Source organism: Sorex araneus, chromosome 1, assembly GCF_027595985.1.
Source record: "Sorex araneus isolate mSorAra2 chromosome 1, mSorAra2.pri, whole genome shotgun sequence".
NCBI lineage: Eukaryota > Metazoa > Chordata > Mammalia > Eulipotyphla > Soricidae > Sorex > Sorex araneus.
Window position 1 is genome coordinate 419,433,575 of NC_073302.1, and position 18,029 is coordinate 419,451,603.

General features: G+C 35.7%; 1 protein-coding gene across 2 annotated transcripts in view; it reads left to right on the forward strand.

Moving 5' to 3' along the window:
* The window catches only part of CPED1 (cadherin like and PC-esterase domain containing 1), a 320,153-nt gene that overhangs the window by 145,230 nt on the left and 156,894 nt on the right, over window positions 1-18,029 (forward strand). For both annotated transcript variants that reach the window (XM_055138503.1, XM_004602249.2), the window contains 6 exons: window positions 4,861-5,003; window positions 6,071-6,143; window positions 7,168-7,335; window positions 8,806-8,910; window positions 10,963-11,132; window positions 17,030-17,100. In XM_055138503.1, coding sequence (XP_054994478.1) covers window positions 4,861-5,003; window positions 6,071-6,143; window positions 7,168-7,335; window positions 8,806-8,910; window positions 10,963-11,132; window positions 17,030-17,100 — 730 coding nt within the window. The remainder of the gene's footprint in view (window positions 1-4,860; window positions 5,004-6,070; window positions 6,144-7,167; window positions 7,336-8,805; window positions 8,911-10,962; window positions 11,133-17,029; window positions 17,101-18,029) is intronic.

An 18,029-nucleotide genomic window follows, 5' to 3' on the forward strand; every position in this document is an offset into this window, starting at 1 on the left:
TCCAATGGGTGGGAGATAGTATCTTGTTGTAGTATTGATTGAATTCCCCCAATGATTGGTGATTTAAGCCTTTTATTTGAGGCAGTGTCCAGGGCTTACTCCTAGTTCTGCACTCAGGGTTCACTCCTAATGGACTCTGGCGACCATATGGGGTTCAAAGCTGGGTCTTAGCCACATGCAAAGCAATTACTCTTCTGGCTATACTATCACTCTAGTTTGAGCCTTTTCATATGATTACCGGTGCACAATGATTTTATATTCTTTTTTCAGTTTAAAGAACTTAGAAATTTCTTGCTGAACCAGTAGCACTGAAATTCTAGTTCCCTCTCCCAAGAGCAATGCTATTAAATATCAAAGTTCAAAATATTATAATATCAGCATTTGCTGTCATTTTCCAGGTAGCCCAAAACATAACTTACAATACCCTGACTCTGACACCATTTTTTGTTTCACTTTTAGATTGAATTTTCTTATCTCTAAAAATCCTTGAACAGCCTCAAACTTCTATTTTTCAAAGGTTTTATTACTAGTCACAAGAAAAATGTTCATCCTCCCCTTTTCTTGAATGGAAACGTGAGATAAACATGTTATCTCAAAGAGAAAAATTATATTATCCAGAAGTTCCTGTAAACTATTTCTCTTATCAAAAAGTTTATAGTTTCCGTAATGTTAAACTTAAGTTATCCAGTCAGTTGTATTTACTAGACACCTATTGTGTGTTAGGCACTGGCCAAGTAGATGTAAATGATACCATTTCTGTCCTAAAAGATATCACTGTCAGGGCTGGAGCGATAGTATATCAGCTAGGGCATTTGCCTTGCTTGTGGCCGACCCGGGTTCGATTCTCAGCATCTCATATGGTCCCCTGAGCACCGCCAGGAGTAATTCCTGAGTGCAGAGCCAGGAATAACCCCTGTGCATCGCCAGGTGTGACCCAAAAAGCAAAAAAAAAAAAAAGTTTTTAAGTTATTTATTTATTTATTTATTTTTTTACCTCATGGCCAAAGTATGAATTTCCTTGGGAGCTTTTATGTTCTATTTACATGAATTAAAAAGCCTCCTAGATATTTAAGTTTGTGACTTGATTATTTTATACTAGCAATTTAGGCAAAGGTTTTCCTTTAGTTATTTGAACTTGAGTTAACAAAGCTCCTGAGTGAATTGTGTTTTTCAGGTTCTTATTGTTTTGAATGTAGTTGATATCAAATAATGTCAAATTTGACATTTTCTGATGATCATTGAGCCCAGTTCTTTATTTTGGGGCATGCTACAATGCAATATACTCAGGTTGTCTGACCAAGGACATACCCTTAGTGTAACAAATTGCAATAAGGCCAGTTACTCAAAGAAGTCTTCCGCTTAGCCTAATTAAATTAGATACAACAGTCGACAGAATGCGTCTCAAAGAGTGGCTTCTCCAAGATACTTGCTGAAAGTGGATGGTTTTAAAGAAGTACTTCAGAAGCATGCGCATGATTCTAGTATCATTTCTGCTCTGTGTGGTTCATTTGCTACCATATTAATCACTCAGCTCAAATTTCTTTGAATCAAGGCTTTAAGTTCTAGATCCGTGCAATAAGGGATAAGAAAATGCATGCAGAGATAAAAATTGGGGCCCGAAGTGACATAAAAATATAAAGATGTTGCTCGGTTTTGAATAGAACTCTTTGGGCATCTTTTCACACTCCTGTTTTAAAAGGCAATTGTATTTTGGTTTCTCTGCTTTCACGAATTACCTCTTTTCTGTTTTGAGGCCACAGCCGCAGTGCTCAGGGACTCTTCTGTACAGAGGGTCATTCCCCAGCAGGATTCAAGAGACCATGCAGTGCCGGTGGGCCGGGGTGGTCAAACCTTCATGCAAAGTAGGTGCTCAGTCCTTTGAGCTATCTCTGTCCAGGATTTCATAATTGCTGCCTGTCCTTCTCTTTGCAGGCTGCCCTTGTGGGAAAAGGGGAGAAATGTCAGTTATTTAGGTCCTTTAATTCTATTCTCTTCCTCTTTGGGGTTTGGTGGGGAATACATCAACTATGGAGAGATCTATTCAACTATCGTGTCTCCTTATTCTTTCTTAAGAACATCGCTTTTGGAAGATTGATTGTGTAGTTTTAAAATGTTGTTCTTGGTTCATGTCACAAGTGTTCCTATTCCCAGAGGCATTTTTGATTTTGCACATGATGCCCTGTGTTATGAGATGATGTGTTCAACAATACTTTAACTTTAATCTTCTCTAAATGACTGTAGACTTGTAACTAATGTGTGTAACTAACATTTGGGAGTCTTGACCTGTGCTGGATGGTGATATCACATGCATATTTTCTCATGTAATCAAAACAATCCTTCAGTACATCAAATTCCATTTTAATTAATGTATTCATTCATTTATTTATTATTGGCATTGGGAGCCCTATCCAGCAGTGTCCAGGGCTGAAGCCAGGCTTTGTACTCAAGGATTACTCGTGGTGGGCTCTGTGAGGGGGCGGGGAGGGCAAAATAGAATTGTAGATATCAAACCTGGAGCCTCTACATTCAAAAGAAGAGCGCTACCTTCTGTAGTATCTCCCCAATCCAGATTCTATTTGTAATTCCACAAGGTTTTCTAATTTAATACTGGTAGGCAAGGAACGGAGGGTGAAACCTGGAATTCTTGGCCTTTGGACACTCTAGGTAAATATTATGCTAGGTACCTTGTACCCCAAAATTCAACTATAACCTTAATGCATTAATTTGTTAGTTATTTCTACCATGTAGTACTATAGCATTGTCATAGCACTGTTGCTGTTGATGTCGTTCATCGATTTACTCGAGTGGGCCCCAGTAATGTCCCCATTGTGAGACTTGTTGTTACTGTTTTTGGCATATCAAATACGCCACGGGTAGCTTGCCAGACTCTGCTGTGTGGAAGGGATACTTTCAGTAGCTTGCTGGGCTCTCCGAGAGGGATGGAGGAATCGAACCCAGGTCGGCCGCATGCAAGACAAACGCCCTACCGGCTATGCTATCACTCCAGCCCCATTTTTGACGATGGAGGATTTAATTTTATAATTATATATATTTATCCTACACAAGCTTTTTTTTTTTTGCTTTTTGGGTCATACCCAGCTATGCACAGGGGCTACTCCTGGCTCTGCACTCAGAAACCACTCCTGGGGGTGCTCAGGGGACCATATGGGATGCTGGGAATCGAACCCGGGTTGGCTGCGTGCAAGGCAAATGCCCTACCCGCTGTGCTATCGCTCCAGCCCCTATCCTACACAAGCTTTTTAAAATTAGTATCTAGACCTCAGTGAATATTTGTGAAATATTAAAATGAAAAAGTCTAATGAATCTATAATGTTTTACATAGTGTGATAAACTGAGTGAATGTGATTATTATTTATAAAAACATAATACTCTATGCTCAAGCATATTAATATTTCTATTGTTAGCATAAATTGTCTATGCTCAAGGATATTAATATTTCTAATGTTAGCATAAATTTATTTTTTTTTATTGTGTATTGCCTCATTTACCCTAGTGGTTAGATGGAAAAGCATCCCAATCACCACTGGGAATGATGTGTTGGTGGGGTTTTAAAGCACACATCTCATTAAGTTTCTGTTCTTCCACTGGGATGTTAATAAAGTCAATTTGTTTCTCTTCAGGAAACTTTGCTTGTGTATTTTAAAGATGCATTTACTCTTTTCTGAGGGTAATGTGTGCCTATATCTATCTTTTATTTTCATGGCAGTCAAGGTTTTCATTTTACAATCCTAAGAAGCTCACATAAATTCAGTTTCTTCTTTCAGAAACATTTTGAAAAATCTTTAAAATTTTTTTCCAAAAGTATTTGTTGTATGTTTTAAAAAAAATGTTTTTGTTCTTCGTCTTTGAAAAAGTATGTTTATCTAGAGATAACCTGTAAAATAATAGGAGATTTGTTTTGTACTTAAAAAATTTTCTGACTTGAACTCTGATGTAAGCCACTCTCAAGAAATTGTTTTGTTATTGGGATCACTTTACTTTTGAAGCAAGTCAAAAAGAACTACTTATAATACTACCTGGAGTGTTTCTAGGAAGACACTAAACAGTGTGCTTTGCCTATTGTAACACAGTGCCATCTTCTTTATTTGAAACTCCCAGTTAAAAATATTAAGAGAGCACTGCTTCTCATAGATCATTCTCCATTTGTCTAGAACAAAATACTATAAAGAAGCATCTTTGACATAGTTTTTATTATTCTGATATGAAGAAAGATGATAATAAAATTCGTACCTTTTCATTTCATACCAAACAGTGGCTCTCAATTTTTCTTCTTAGAACTAATTGAGTCTTAGACCTAATTGTTGGTAATTGTTAACCCATTTTAAAGAGGAAACGAAAATTGAGGGGAATTGTAAGTTCAACTCCCAGTGGAGTCAGAAACTAAACTCAGAAATTCTAGTTGCTGTTACAATTCCATCTCATTTTCCATGATTAGAAACCGAGATGAGAAACAAATGGAGTAATCGGCCCTAACTGAAGTACTTGAAATAGAAAATTTGGTGCCACCTTCTATTTAACTGCAAAACATAATATATTTTAAAATGAATATAATTATATATCATGTGCATAATTTATATTCAGAACATTATTGCAGGATGCTGAATATACTTTTAACATATACTTATACATATTCTCAGCATATTATGGTAAATATGCATATATAGTAAATTAATATGCATTCAATAGTTATTCACATTTTCCTATTTAAGGATTCTTTTGAGTGTGACAAGGAGAGAGAAACTCTAGGAATTCTTCAAACTGGTCACTACAGAAATGCTAGTGAGAAAAACTGAGCAAAGGAGACACATTGTTTCAACATAAATCTTTATTTTTTCACAGTTACAAGCATTTTTTGAGACATTCCTGAAAGCCAGTTCTCCTCTTCAAGCTTTTGATAATATGAAAGAAGCAATCATCAAACTCTTGCTAGCTGCTGAAGTCTTCAGTGAAACTTCTGCTCTGGGACCAAAGGCCTTTAAGAGGTAAGAACAAAGTTTAAAAAATGGAGGTAAAGGGCTGGTGCGATAGCACAGCAGGTAGGGCGTTTGCCTTGCACACGGCAGACCGGGGTTTGATTCCCAGCAACCCATATAGTACCCTGAGCACCTCCAGGGATGATCCTTGAGTACAGAGCCAGGAGTAACCCCTGTGCATCGCCGGGTGTGACCCTAAAAGCAAAAAAAAAAAAAAAAAGAAGGTAAAAACTACTTTATAAAAAATGGTTGCATAACAAGTATCTTAATTATCAGAAGTAGGTATTAGGTGAAAAAAATAATGTGACTAAAAATGTGAACTTTTTTCTTTTTTGATCACACCCGGCGATGCACAGGGGTTACTCCTGGCTTTGCACTCAGGAATTACTCCTGACGGTGCTTAGGGGACCATATGGGATGCTGGGTATCAAACCCGGTCGGCCGAATGTAAGGCAAACACCCTACCCGCTGTGCTATCGAATTTAGTCCCCTAAATATGAACTTTTAAGCACATTTTCTAATTTAAAGATCCTAAGACCTACAAAGTTTTAACAGACTTGGTAGAATCTAAAGCGTGATGACAAGAAATAAAGCAGAATCATCTAACAATTTTTATTATGGCCCCATGTAAACTCAGCTATCAGTACTTTCTATTCACTAGCCAAAAGTTTACTTATAGATTTTATTAATAAAATTCAAAAAGATCTTCTTGTGTCTCTTAGCTTGAAGTTACAGGAGGTTTTTAAATGTATCCTCCATAAAAGTTTAATCACTCTTTCTATGTGAATAAGAATACTTAGCATGCAGCAATATGACAAATTCCTCTCTATATTTAGGTTTTCATAGAGTAATTTCATTGTTCAGTTTAGCATATTATGAAAACTTCGTATATATTTTATATAGAACAGTTCAAAATTTAAAAAATTAGATTTGATTATAGATAATCTTCATTTCAAAAATTAGTGTAGGTTTTGACATTTGTCTGTGGTAACTATTCATGATACTAAATACTAAAAGCCAAATGCTAAATTAAATATAGAAAAAAATTTCTGGGTCACCTTGTGTTTTTGTTTCAGATGCAGAACGTGTTTTCAACTTTTAACTTTTGATATTGGTTACAACAGTCTCAAGTCCCAGGTAGTACTCAAGGTGAGTCTTCGAAGGCTCATGGGAGTTTCTAACTTTTGCTGAAAAATGTGTTAGTGTGAGTGTGAGTGTAGGTTATACTTGTGTTACTTTTGTTCACAGTAATTACTCAATAAATAAATACAAACTTTGCATTAAAGCCACTGCTGACTTTTATTTTCGTGGTTAAGAGAATTAACTAATCTGTAGAGAATCTTCTAATGATGTGAATTCTACTCCCTACTATGCACCCACATAAATCAAGCATAATATTTGTCTGTGGCCCAACTACCTCTTGTAAAATAAATGCGATATATAACTAATTATGTATTAATGAAGAGAAGCAGACTACAATGATATAAAATGCTGTTATATGTCTTATCCACTAGTTTATCAGGTAATGTTTTCATTCTTGACAAATACACAGCTGGATATGCGCTCCCCAGAAAATAATGGCCATCAGTGGCAAAAAGTTTTTTTAAAACAACAATTAATTGAATTAACCTCTAAAGCACTTGATCTTATATAAGGCCAGGGGGGGAAAATTAAATAAATTTGCAAGCAAAATTGACTTCATGTTGCATTGACTAGTTTTCAAACCATTATAGAAGAAAAATGGCTACATTATATATGACTCAGACCTTTGGCTGAACAACTCAAAGATTTATCTATTTAAAAATTGAAACAATGAATCTACATCATAGTCGATGAGGCTACTTTTTTCATTATCATGTATTTATTATTTTATAGACTTATCAGTTTAATTTATATTACTCCTTTCAACTTTATTCTTCAGAAATATTGCATTACTTTCCATGAATGCAGATTTTTTAATAATATCTTCAAGATAAACTAATGTGATAGTACATTTGTATGAAGAATTGAATCTTCCAAAGAGCAATACTTAAACTTATAAAAGTGTTGGCCTCCAAAAGGACCACTAGGTGTCAGTTCTGATCTACAACAGGAAATGAATCATTCTTCGCAATTGTACTGTATGGAAAGAAAGTCAATGAAAACTACTTGCTGTATTTCTGCTCTCACACAGGTGCATGAACATTTAAATGTTCAATATGATGATAGTATGGTTTTTGAGGACCAAAGCACAGAAGAATTCCTTTTAAAAGATACTTACAATTTTCTCTTTTCTAATGAGTCTTCACTAGCTATGTTTTCTGAGATATTTCAGAGACTTTACAGATCTGGTATATTTAAGGTAAGTGCATATTTTTTGCGTTGGAACTATTTTATCACTGTATCACTGTATCACTGTCATCCTGTTGTTCCTCAGTTTACTCCAGTGGGCAACAGTAACGTCTTTATTCTCTATTAAGTGTGGGTATTAAGCTTGCTTTGATTAAGCCCCTGCCCTTTGTACACACTGCCCATCACTACTACCAATTGGATGGTTTAGTGAGGCCCTCGCATCAGCCCCTGCAGGGGTGAGCCCACGGCCCTGGCGGAGCGCTAAGAAGACGGTCGACCTTGGTTACCTAGACAAAGTAAAAGGAAATATTTTATATCATTTTAAAAAGTCCCATTTTTATTATACAGTTAAGCAACTTTAAAATCATTTGAAATTACTTTGTATGTTATACTATCCTTCTTAATAGTTTTTCACTTGAAGACCAATGTTATGTTCATGTCAACAAGCATATAACTTGTTATGTTGAAGTAATATGTTGGAAATGAAGTAAAACAGTTCCTAATGTTTTTGAATGCCATGCATCAGACATATTATATGTCAGAAAAAAAATTTTAAAGGAATCATAAAACTATTTGGAGACATACTAGAATCTCCAAACTAGATTACTCTAGATTGCATTCAAGGAATAAGAGTCATCATGCTAGTTTTTAAAATTATTCACATGTGGTTAGTATCTTAGGTTAGATTGCTTATAGTCAGAATATTGTGCTTCAGAGCAGGATTAATTTTCTCTGGAAGTTCAATGCAAATTTTCTTGCACATCAAAAAATATGTATGATGACTAATTATATCATAGTATATTATTGCCTATTTGAGCATCCATATTTTGAAAGTTTGGAAAAGAAAAATTCAAAGGGTTTCACAAATATTTATGCTTTATGGATACATGCTTGTGAGAGGTATAACATGACCTTCCAGTCTATTGTTTCCCTCTTGGTTTGTTTCACTGGTTTCTTGTTTTTCTTTTTTTTAGCAAGTGAGTAGTTGACATTAAGACTGTTGAACTATCCAGACCAAAAGGATATTAGTCATGTGTACTTTTTGCAAAAAGAGGGGAATTTAAATAAATGAATGTGGGAAAAATATGGGCCATATGTTTAACAGAATCTGGAAATTCCAAAATGGCAATTTCTCAGGTATGAGGGTTACATATTAATTTACTGCTCTGAAATTACCCGGGAGGTTTAAAGAGACACTAATTGTATGTCCATCCTGACATACATGCTTTTCCTTTCAGGCCTCATGTCCCCCAATTTAGTCCCAAAACACAGTCAATCTACTGCATTCATGGCCCTCTGTCTAATCAGAAATTTTCTTGTACTCTAAACATTGTTGTGACAAGCTGAATTTATTATGCATTGTCTACAATAGTTTGCCTAGCTTATTTAGTTTCATTGGTTATAAGAGCAAAGCATTTAGGTTTAAGAAAGTCTGACTTTGTAGTGATTGCTTAAAATATTTCCCTCTCTCCTGTCACAGGGTGAAAATTATCAAAAGAAGCTAAATCAATGCCTGAACTTAGTGGAGATTAACTCAATTATGACTTTCATAAAAGAACTTGGGAATCTGGGACAATTCCAACTGGTAAAACAAAAGTAACTTTTGATTCCTTTTAATTACTGAGATTAGAAAAAATCAGCGAGAAACTACTTGGTTCTAGCTGCAGATTAGATGAAGATATATCTCCATGAAATATAAATCTTTCAAGCTTTTTTTCAGAGCTTTAAATATTGATATGAGCATAGTACATATTTATTTTAAACATTTGAAAATAGATAGCTTATTAGAATGAAAGAAAATGGTACTAGTATGGCTTGGCAGGATTATGAGAGGGTTAAGGGGAAAACACTAACACTCGTTAGAAGTTTTGCTCTTAACTTTGGAATACTTAAACACGTCCTTCTGATATTCATGTCTCCTTATTTTAGAAAATAAAATATTATGAAACATAAAGCATTAGAAAACAACCTAAATCTTAATTTGTTGTAACTCTACAGGGAACATCAAAGAAATAAAGCAAAAACAATTATAATGCCTTTTATGAGTTTCAGTTTTAAAAAAAAACAATTAATTTCCCTTTGTTTTGAGGGATGGATGGGTTGTACCACATCTCACAATAACCAGGGTTTATTCCTGGCTCTGCACTCAGGGATCAATCCTGGTAGTGCTGGGAATGCGGAAGGCATTATGAGGTGATGGGAATTGAACTTGAGTCAACCACATGTGAGGCAAACACCTTACCTTCTGTACTCTCTCTCTGGCCTTCTTTTCTATTTATTTTATTGGGTTTTGTTACTTATTGGCCGATATCAAGGCATAACTTATGCATAAATGTGTATGTTTGTGTGTGTATGTGAGCCCAGTACTTGTTTTGTCTTTAATTCTGACACTTAGCTAAATAAAATTACAATGGATTTGTATTTTTCTATCTCAGACTTGTTTATATAAAAAATCTCTTAAAATATAGAACAGAGAAACTTTCTCAGAGTACAATTCTAGAACATTTTATTACAATATATTTATGTAAAATGTAGCACAATAGATATGATTTACTAAGAATTCATCAAGAAATTTGTCCTCAGATTTAAATGAAATCATCTACTTACCTATATTGTTCGAATCAGTTTCAGCACTAGTTGGACTTTGGGGGGGGGGGGAGTAGCTAAATAATTTTCTGATAAATCAGGATTAGTAAACGTGCAGACCCTAAAACAATCTATCATCAGCAGATCTTAGAGAAATTACTTCAGCAAGGATCACGGGGATCTGGGAAAATTTAGACTAATGGATACAGATTTCTTTAAGGGGATGATGAAAATGTTTCACAGTTTATGAAAGTGATGGTTGCCTAGTTAAATGCACAAAAATTGCTCAAGTATAGTCTTCAATAGGTGATTGGTATGGCCTATAAATTGTATCTCATACAGCATATTAAGAACCTATAAATAGTTATAATAACTTACTATTAATTTGCTTAGGATGATTTTATTTCACAAAATATGTGTATTCATAGGACATTTGTCTGACTTTATAACCAGCTTGCTAGTGAATAAATATTTGATTTTTGTTTTTCATTTAGCCCAAATTTAGATGGCTCAAAGTAATCTTATTTCTACAAGCATAATTTAATTGATGGATTGTTTTAAGTAGTATATTCATGATATCTTAGCTCAGAATGCTTAAGAAATATAAAAAGGTCTGGACTTATCTTTTAGGAATTCATAATTTAAGATAATGTGAATGTCAAACTATAATTTCCTGACTCTCAGGGCAAAATGATTGGTTTGGGTAGGATTAACGTCTCTCACCATGACATAATTCACTTGCAACCAACAGAATTTCTGCTTATCCTTCCCACTGCCTGGCTCATTCAGATATTCAGTTGCTTTCAGTACCTGATGGAATAAAGCTCATTTTCACTGATGAAATAAAAGAAATTCAATGTAATTAAAAATATGATTGTAAACAAAATCAATAATTTGTAAAAGTCTGACAATTACGGAGAGAGTTATAGTCCTGCTTATGTATTTTAATAAATAGACTTTTTAAGTGTATAAATAAGGTCTTTCTTAGTATCGCTTTAGTTTATTATCCTTAATTGAATCTGATATTCTATTTTTGAATAATTCTCCTCAGCTCTTTCCCACTACTAGCCCCGGGATGCAATCTTTGATACATGAATTTTATGATATGGCAAATCCTTTAGGAAAAACTGCTTCAATCCTGACCGAGTACTGGTTTCTTCTCAATGTATTTGAAGAATTTCAGCTCCTGCATAAAACAGCAAAGCTACAACCAAAGGAATGGTAAGAACAGTCACAAATTTGAATGGTACAACCTCAGAACTCCTTAGCCTAAATATTGATTTCAAAAAGCTTTGCTAAATAAAAGTAAACTACCAAAGTACTTGGAAAAAGTCACTCCCTGGAAAATAAGATTCTTTGAAGCATCAAAACAATAATGATTTGAATTATCTTTAAGCACAGTAACAAAAATATATCCATATCCATCCAACAGTTTTCAAATTAACAGCACTTGATTTCATGAAAACACATTCTTTAAAAGTCTCAAGTTAGCATTGTTCTATGATACATATCTTTGAATTATATCAAGAGCTGCAGACAGAAAAAAGTAATAGGTGAGATTTAATTCATCCCTTAAAATGGAGTTCAGTTACAGAGAAGGGATCACCAACTATAATGTAGTCGAAGGCCATGAGGGGGAAGGGAGTTGCGGGCTGAATGAGGGCTAGAGACTGAGCACAGTGGCCACTCAACACCTTTATTGCAAACCTCAACAGCTAATTGGAGAGAGAGAACAGAAGAGGATGCCCTGCCACAGTGGCAGGGTGGGGTGGGAGGAGATGGGATTGGGGAGGGTGGGAGGGATGCTGGGTTTACTGGTGGTGGAGAATGGGCACTGGTGAAGGGATGGGTTCCCGAACTTTGTATGAGGGAAGTATAAGCACAAAAGTGTATAAATCTGTAACTGTACCCTCACGGTGATTCACTAATTAAAAATAAATAAATTAAGAAAAAAAATTTAAAAAAATAAAAAAAAGTGGAGTTCAGTTAGTCTGAATATTTAATTTCTGGGGTATGAGCTTTCTTTGGGGGGAGTGGGGGAGTGAATCTCTATACAAACTTTGAAAGATGTTTATCTCTGTCATATGATTAGGACATTTGTTAATTTATGTTTTGTGGTCATAGCCTGCGCTGCTTGGGGCTTACTACTTATGCAACGCTCAGGGATCATTCCTGGCTAGGGCTTAAGGGACCACGCGAGTGCTAGGCATATAAACAGGCCAGGCCATAGTTAGAGAAAGCCCTTAACCCCAATAATATCTCATTTGCCCCTAGATATTTTTTAAAAGAAGAATCTCCAAAGAAGATGCTTTCATTATAGAAAGTTCCCCCCCATTCTTATTCACATACCATAGTTTTATGCATATATTATTCCAACACCATTCCCAACACCACACTGTCTGCTTCCCTCCATCAATGTCCCAAGGACCCTTCCCACTACTCTTGCTTCCTTTCCCCTCCAGCTAAGCTCAGTTCTCTAAACAGAAACCTCCAGTTGTCTTTAGCCATTTGTTTTTACCTTATTATGATTCTTTATATTGAATGTATGAGGAGTCATTCTGTATCTGTTCCTCTCCTTCTAACTGACTTCACTCAGTATGATACTTCTTAATTCCATCCACATAGCAGCAGATCACATTTCATCATTTCTTATAGTTGAGTAGTATTTCTTTGACTGTACACACCACAATTTTTTTCATCCAATCACTTTTTTCTCTTGGGTACTTGCATTTTTTCCATGTATTGGCAATTGTGAGTAGCGGTGCAATGGACATAGAAGCACAGCTATCTTTTTGAAAGTGTTTTTGTGTCCTTGGGAAATAATGGTTTTGACATTACATTTTCACTTCAATGAGAAATAGTAAGAAAGAAAAGAAGGGGCATGGACTAAAAATTAACTAATACCTCCAAATCCTGAGAAAAGGTATCTGAAGCGATACCTGCTTTTCATTAATATCATGGAATTGAGGGAATTTTGGACTTTCCTACTGCCAGGAAACCAGAGATATACCTATACCTCCTAGGAAGCTGAAAGACCAGAGGCGTGTATCATGATCATTTGTCTCTATTAGCTTTTCTGGGAAATAGCTTTCATGCCAGAAACTTCTACACCATTCCCTCTCCTTCAGAAAATAGTTAAAGAGCTCTGTAAGATTTTTTCCATAGTTATGTATTTAAATGATAACTTTTGTGAAAATTATTTTGATATATCTCAGGATCAGAACTCACTTCAATTGTCATAGCCTTATATAGTTTGGATTATTCCCTAACTGTATGAAATTAATGAGCCCAATTAACAGAATTGCTTGAGAATTTGGGATTTAATAGTATAGATTATATACTATTATATATATTTATTATATGTTATATGCAGCCCTCCCCCTGTCTCCATGGCAACTTCCCTCATACTCTCTCTCTCTACTTTGGGGCATTATGGTTTGCAATACAGATACTGGAAGGTTATCACATTTGGTCCTTTTTCTTTCAGCATACATCTCCTTTTGTTTATTCTTCAGACACCAAGTAATCCAAGGTTGTATAATTCATCATCATCAGCGGAGGGAGATAAGTTTTCATTTACTGAGGAGTCTATTTACCTCAAATTCTCTTCTTGATATGCAAGCTTTGGACTGTTTATTTATAGCAAGTTGTTGTTGCTAATGTTGTTGTTGTTGTTGTTGCTGTTGAATTACCGTGAGAGAGTTACAAACCTTTCATGTTTGAGTTTCAATCGTACAATGATGAAACACCCATCCCTCCACCAGTGCACATTCTCCACTACCATTGTCCCCAGTATATTCCCTTTTCAACCCTCCCCTTGCCTCCATGGCAACTTCCCTCATACTCTCTCTCTCTACTTTGGGGCATTATGGTTTGCAATACAGATACTGAGAGGTTATCACATCTCCCATCCCGAACGATTCCTCCAACCATCATTGTCTTAGTGATCCTTTCTCTATTCCAGCTGCCTTCTTCCCCAGCTCCATGAGACAGGCTTCCAACTATGGGCAATAGTCCTGGTAATTGTGTCTACTGTCCTTAGGTGCTATTTCATATTATGTTATTTTATATTCCACAATTGAGTGCAGTCCTTCTAGGTCTGTCCCTCTTTTTCTGACCCATTTCACTTAGCATGATACTCTCCATGTCCATCCACTTATTAGCAAATTTCATGACTTCGCTGTATCACTGTATCACTGTCATCCCGTTGCTCATCAATTTGTTCAAGCGGGCACCAGTAACATCTCTCATTGAGAGACTTATTGTTACTGTTTGGCATATCCAATGCCCATGGGTAGCTTGCCAGGCTCTGCCTTGCGGGCTCAAGACTCTCGGTAGCTTGCCAGGCTCTCCGAGAGGGGTGGAGGAATTGAACTCGGGTCGGCCGCGTGAAAGGCGAAAGCCCAACCGCTGTGCTATCGCTCCAGCCCCATGACTTATGTCTCCTAAAATATGCGTAATATTCCATTCTGTAGATGTACTGAAGTTTCTTTAACCAGTCCTCTGTTCTCAGACACTTGGGTTGTTTCCAGACTCTGGCTCTTGTGAACAGTGCTGCAATGAACATATAGGTGCAGATGTCATTTCTACTGTGATTTTTTGCACCCTCATGATATATTCAAATTTAAAGTTTACTTATCATAGGAGGGAAGGTTTTGACTCCTCTGAGACTCATCTGCAAAGCTTGGATTATACTACCCACCAAAAATTATTTAAGGAACATTACTCAAAAAAGATTTTACAGACCACACCGATATACTACATACTACAGCACTGTGTGGTAACAAATATTAGTTCACTTTCTTTTCAATCCAAAGGACATTTAGCATCGACACTAGGGGAATTTCTCTTCTGAACTGGAAAAGCAAGAAAATTGTGAATGACTCACCTAAAGTAATACTGAGACAAGTATATTGTAGATCTTTATCAGGAAGAAATTGGATGAATTACATGTAGAACATTTCAAGATAGAACATTTGGTCCTAATTATCTTCACAGTTACCAGTAGGTATTTGCATATTCAATTACCACTCACGTCATGTTGCATGGAAGATGTGTTGTAAGCAGCACCTTTGACAGATGAGGAAACTGAGGTGCTGAGAGGACTGGTCATTTTCTTAAGCCACACAGTTAATATAGAGCTTGTTTACTTTCTGGTGATGTGGTGTATCATTCCAGTCTCACACAGAGAGGGAGATTGGATGTGGCCAATCATCATTACGTTATGTGGCCTTATGGTAGTCTCCATGCTTTTTTGCTAAAAAGTCCATTCTGCATATCTCTACTGCCTATGGGCTTTACGGATTCCATCTTTCCTTTCAAATCAGGGTTCTCTGTGTACTGAACAACGGCAAAGAGATAGGGACTCAGAAATTCAACTTTTACAAAAGATTACAGTTCTATCTGTGCCTAGAAACCTAGATTCCAGAGGTCTCAATCATGTAAATCAGAAAAGAATGAAAAACTTAAAATCCATGATTGTGTACTATCTGCTATTTTCCAGCATACTGGAAAAAACATTATAAGTGAACTTGCTCTAAACACATAATTCCTTGAAAGCCCACATTTTCAAAGCAATTTATTTGCAAAATTATTCAAGGAATCAGTCAAGATACTTCAAGTAACTCAAGATCTCATAAGACAGGAACATTAAAAAATTCAGAGTTGTTTTTCCTTAAACTTCACTGGAATTTTTGTTGTTGTTTATGCACTTTTTTTTTTGGTGGGTGGTATTTTGTTTTTTGTTTTTGATTTTTTTTTTTGAGCCACCCTTGCAGGTGCTCAGGGGCTTATCTTAGTTCTGTGCTCCGAGGTTGTTTCTGACAATGCTCAGAGGACCCTGCAGTGCTGGGAACTATCAGGGTCAGCTGCATACAAGGCATACACCTTACCTCATGTATTATCTCTCTGACCTCCTTCATTTAGTTTTAATGTAAATTCAGAATTTAAATAAATTGATCTTATACCCAAACTTCAAGTAAACATATTTCATGCCATACTCACTTTATCTTTTTCTTCATTCCCTGTCAAGATGAAAGCATTTTAAGATATCAAAGGAAATATATCTTTTATTTGTTTGGGGGTCATACCCAGTGGTGCTCAATACCCCTGGCTCTGCACTCAGGGATCATTCCTGGTGGCTCTGGGGACCAAATGAGATGTCAGGTATCAAATACAGGTTGGCCACATGCTAGTCAAGTGCTTTATTCACTGTACTGTCTCTATGGCTCTGAAAAATTTCTTTTAAAAAATTAAACTGCTATAAAATTATATTTTCCACTCTAGCAATATTTCAATTCCTTGATTCTTCTTCATTTCTATCCTACACTTATGTTTTGAAGAAACTAAATATACCTATTCCTTTTTATTTCTACCACAGCACACATCTGAGACAATAAGTAATTAACACAGAGCATTCCATTTAATTCTCACCGCATTCCTGTGAAGTAAGGCCAATATTGTTATCTCCATTTTACTGAGAGAAGTGGAGATTCATAACACAGCTTAGGAAAATCAAGTCACAGCCTGCCAGTGTTCTCAGTCATTAAGGCTAGAGATTTTTCGGTCTGCAGTTTAGATTATTTTCCCAAATTTGAGGAATTCAAGGGAAATAACACCAATGATTTAGCATTACAGCAGAAATAAGAGCTCCTAGGGCTATAATGGAACTGTGCCACTCATTACTGTTAATTAAGGTTTCAGGACAGATGCCAATTAGGATGGCAAGGTTATGTTTTTCATGGAACACTAATTTTTAGAAAATATGGGTATTCTTGTTATTCTGTGCCTCAGAGTTTGCAAGCAGATTCGAATAAGAATGTATGTTCCAGAATAACTTCTGTAGGATCAGGTTACCAGAGATTGTTCCCTTTTGGACTAAGAGTACCTTTTATTTTTTGTCATGGTTTTTTCCAGCTATATTTCTGCCCATTAAACTTGATGAGATTTCCACCTTAATCACTTGAGGCAAGGTTGCTAGTTTTGAGGACATGCAAAAGTGCTTCTTTGTATTCATTAAAATGACTATGCCCCTCCTCCCAAAGATAATGTATTGGATGTATTTTCCAAAATTTCTGTTCATTTTATTTACAAGGCTTGCTTGACACCACCTTTTGCAGGAATTCTTACCTGGAGGATGAGAACATTGAAAAACCACAGGGTCCATTTGATGAAACTGAAAAGAAAAAAGGTAAAACAATAACGCCACTCATTTTCAACATGAAATTAAATATTGCATGGTTAAAAAAGCATGAAAAAGTTTTGCTTTTATTAGCAATGGAAGATAAAAATTAAATGAAAATATTCTCACTTCACAAAGTTGAAATAATATTCCACTTAGTGGAGCAATGGAGTTTGGGAGAATGAGAAATCAATATTCTCATGCTGTGGGTAGATATATAAATTATAATATCCTCTCTCAGGGATCATTTAATAATACATGAGAGAAGCTTAAGATGTATTCCCATGTACCAGAAGTTTCACTTCTAGATATTTATTTTCAGGAAAAAAATAATACTGTACCACAGAAACTTCAGTATATAAATTACTATAATAGTTGCAGTTTCTAATTCTTTCATTTATAAGTGAAAACATAATATAAATAGCAAAATTAGAAACCACTGCTATTGTTCAGATGGTTGTTTGGATAAATAAATTATTAAACAATCATGACTCAATAAAACACCGTAAGATTATTCCTGTAGAGTGGTAGGCTATTTATGATATTGTGAAGAGAAAGAATTAGCTATAAACATAGACCCTTAAATAATAAAGGATACTTAGAGAATTATTTTTTCTTCCTTAATATTTTTTATTTGAAATGATCTTTCTTCTCATTTTTAAGTCAAAAATTTCCTTTCTTTTATTAGAGCTTTACTTTTAAGCTAGAGGCTCTTATTAACAGAATAAAAGTTCTATAAGAAATGATGGGGGGAAGAGAACTAGTATAGGAGTAAGTGTGCTTGCCTTGCACACGGCCAACTCCTGTTTGATCCCAGCACTGAAACTAACTCCAGAATACTGCCAGGAGCAATTCTCGAGCACAGAGCTAGAACTAAGCTCTGAGTAGAGGTAGGTGTGCCCCCCGCAACACAAAAGGCGATAATAAAATAATCACTG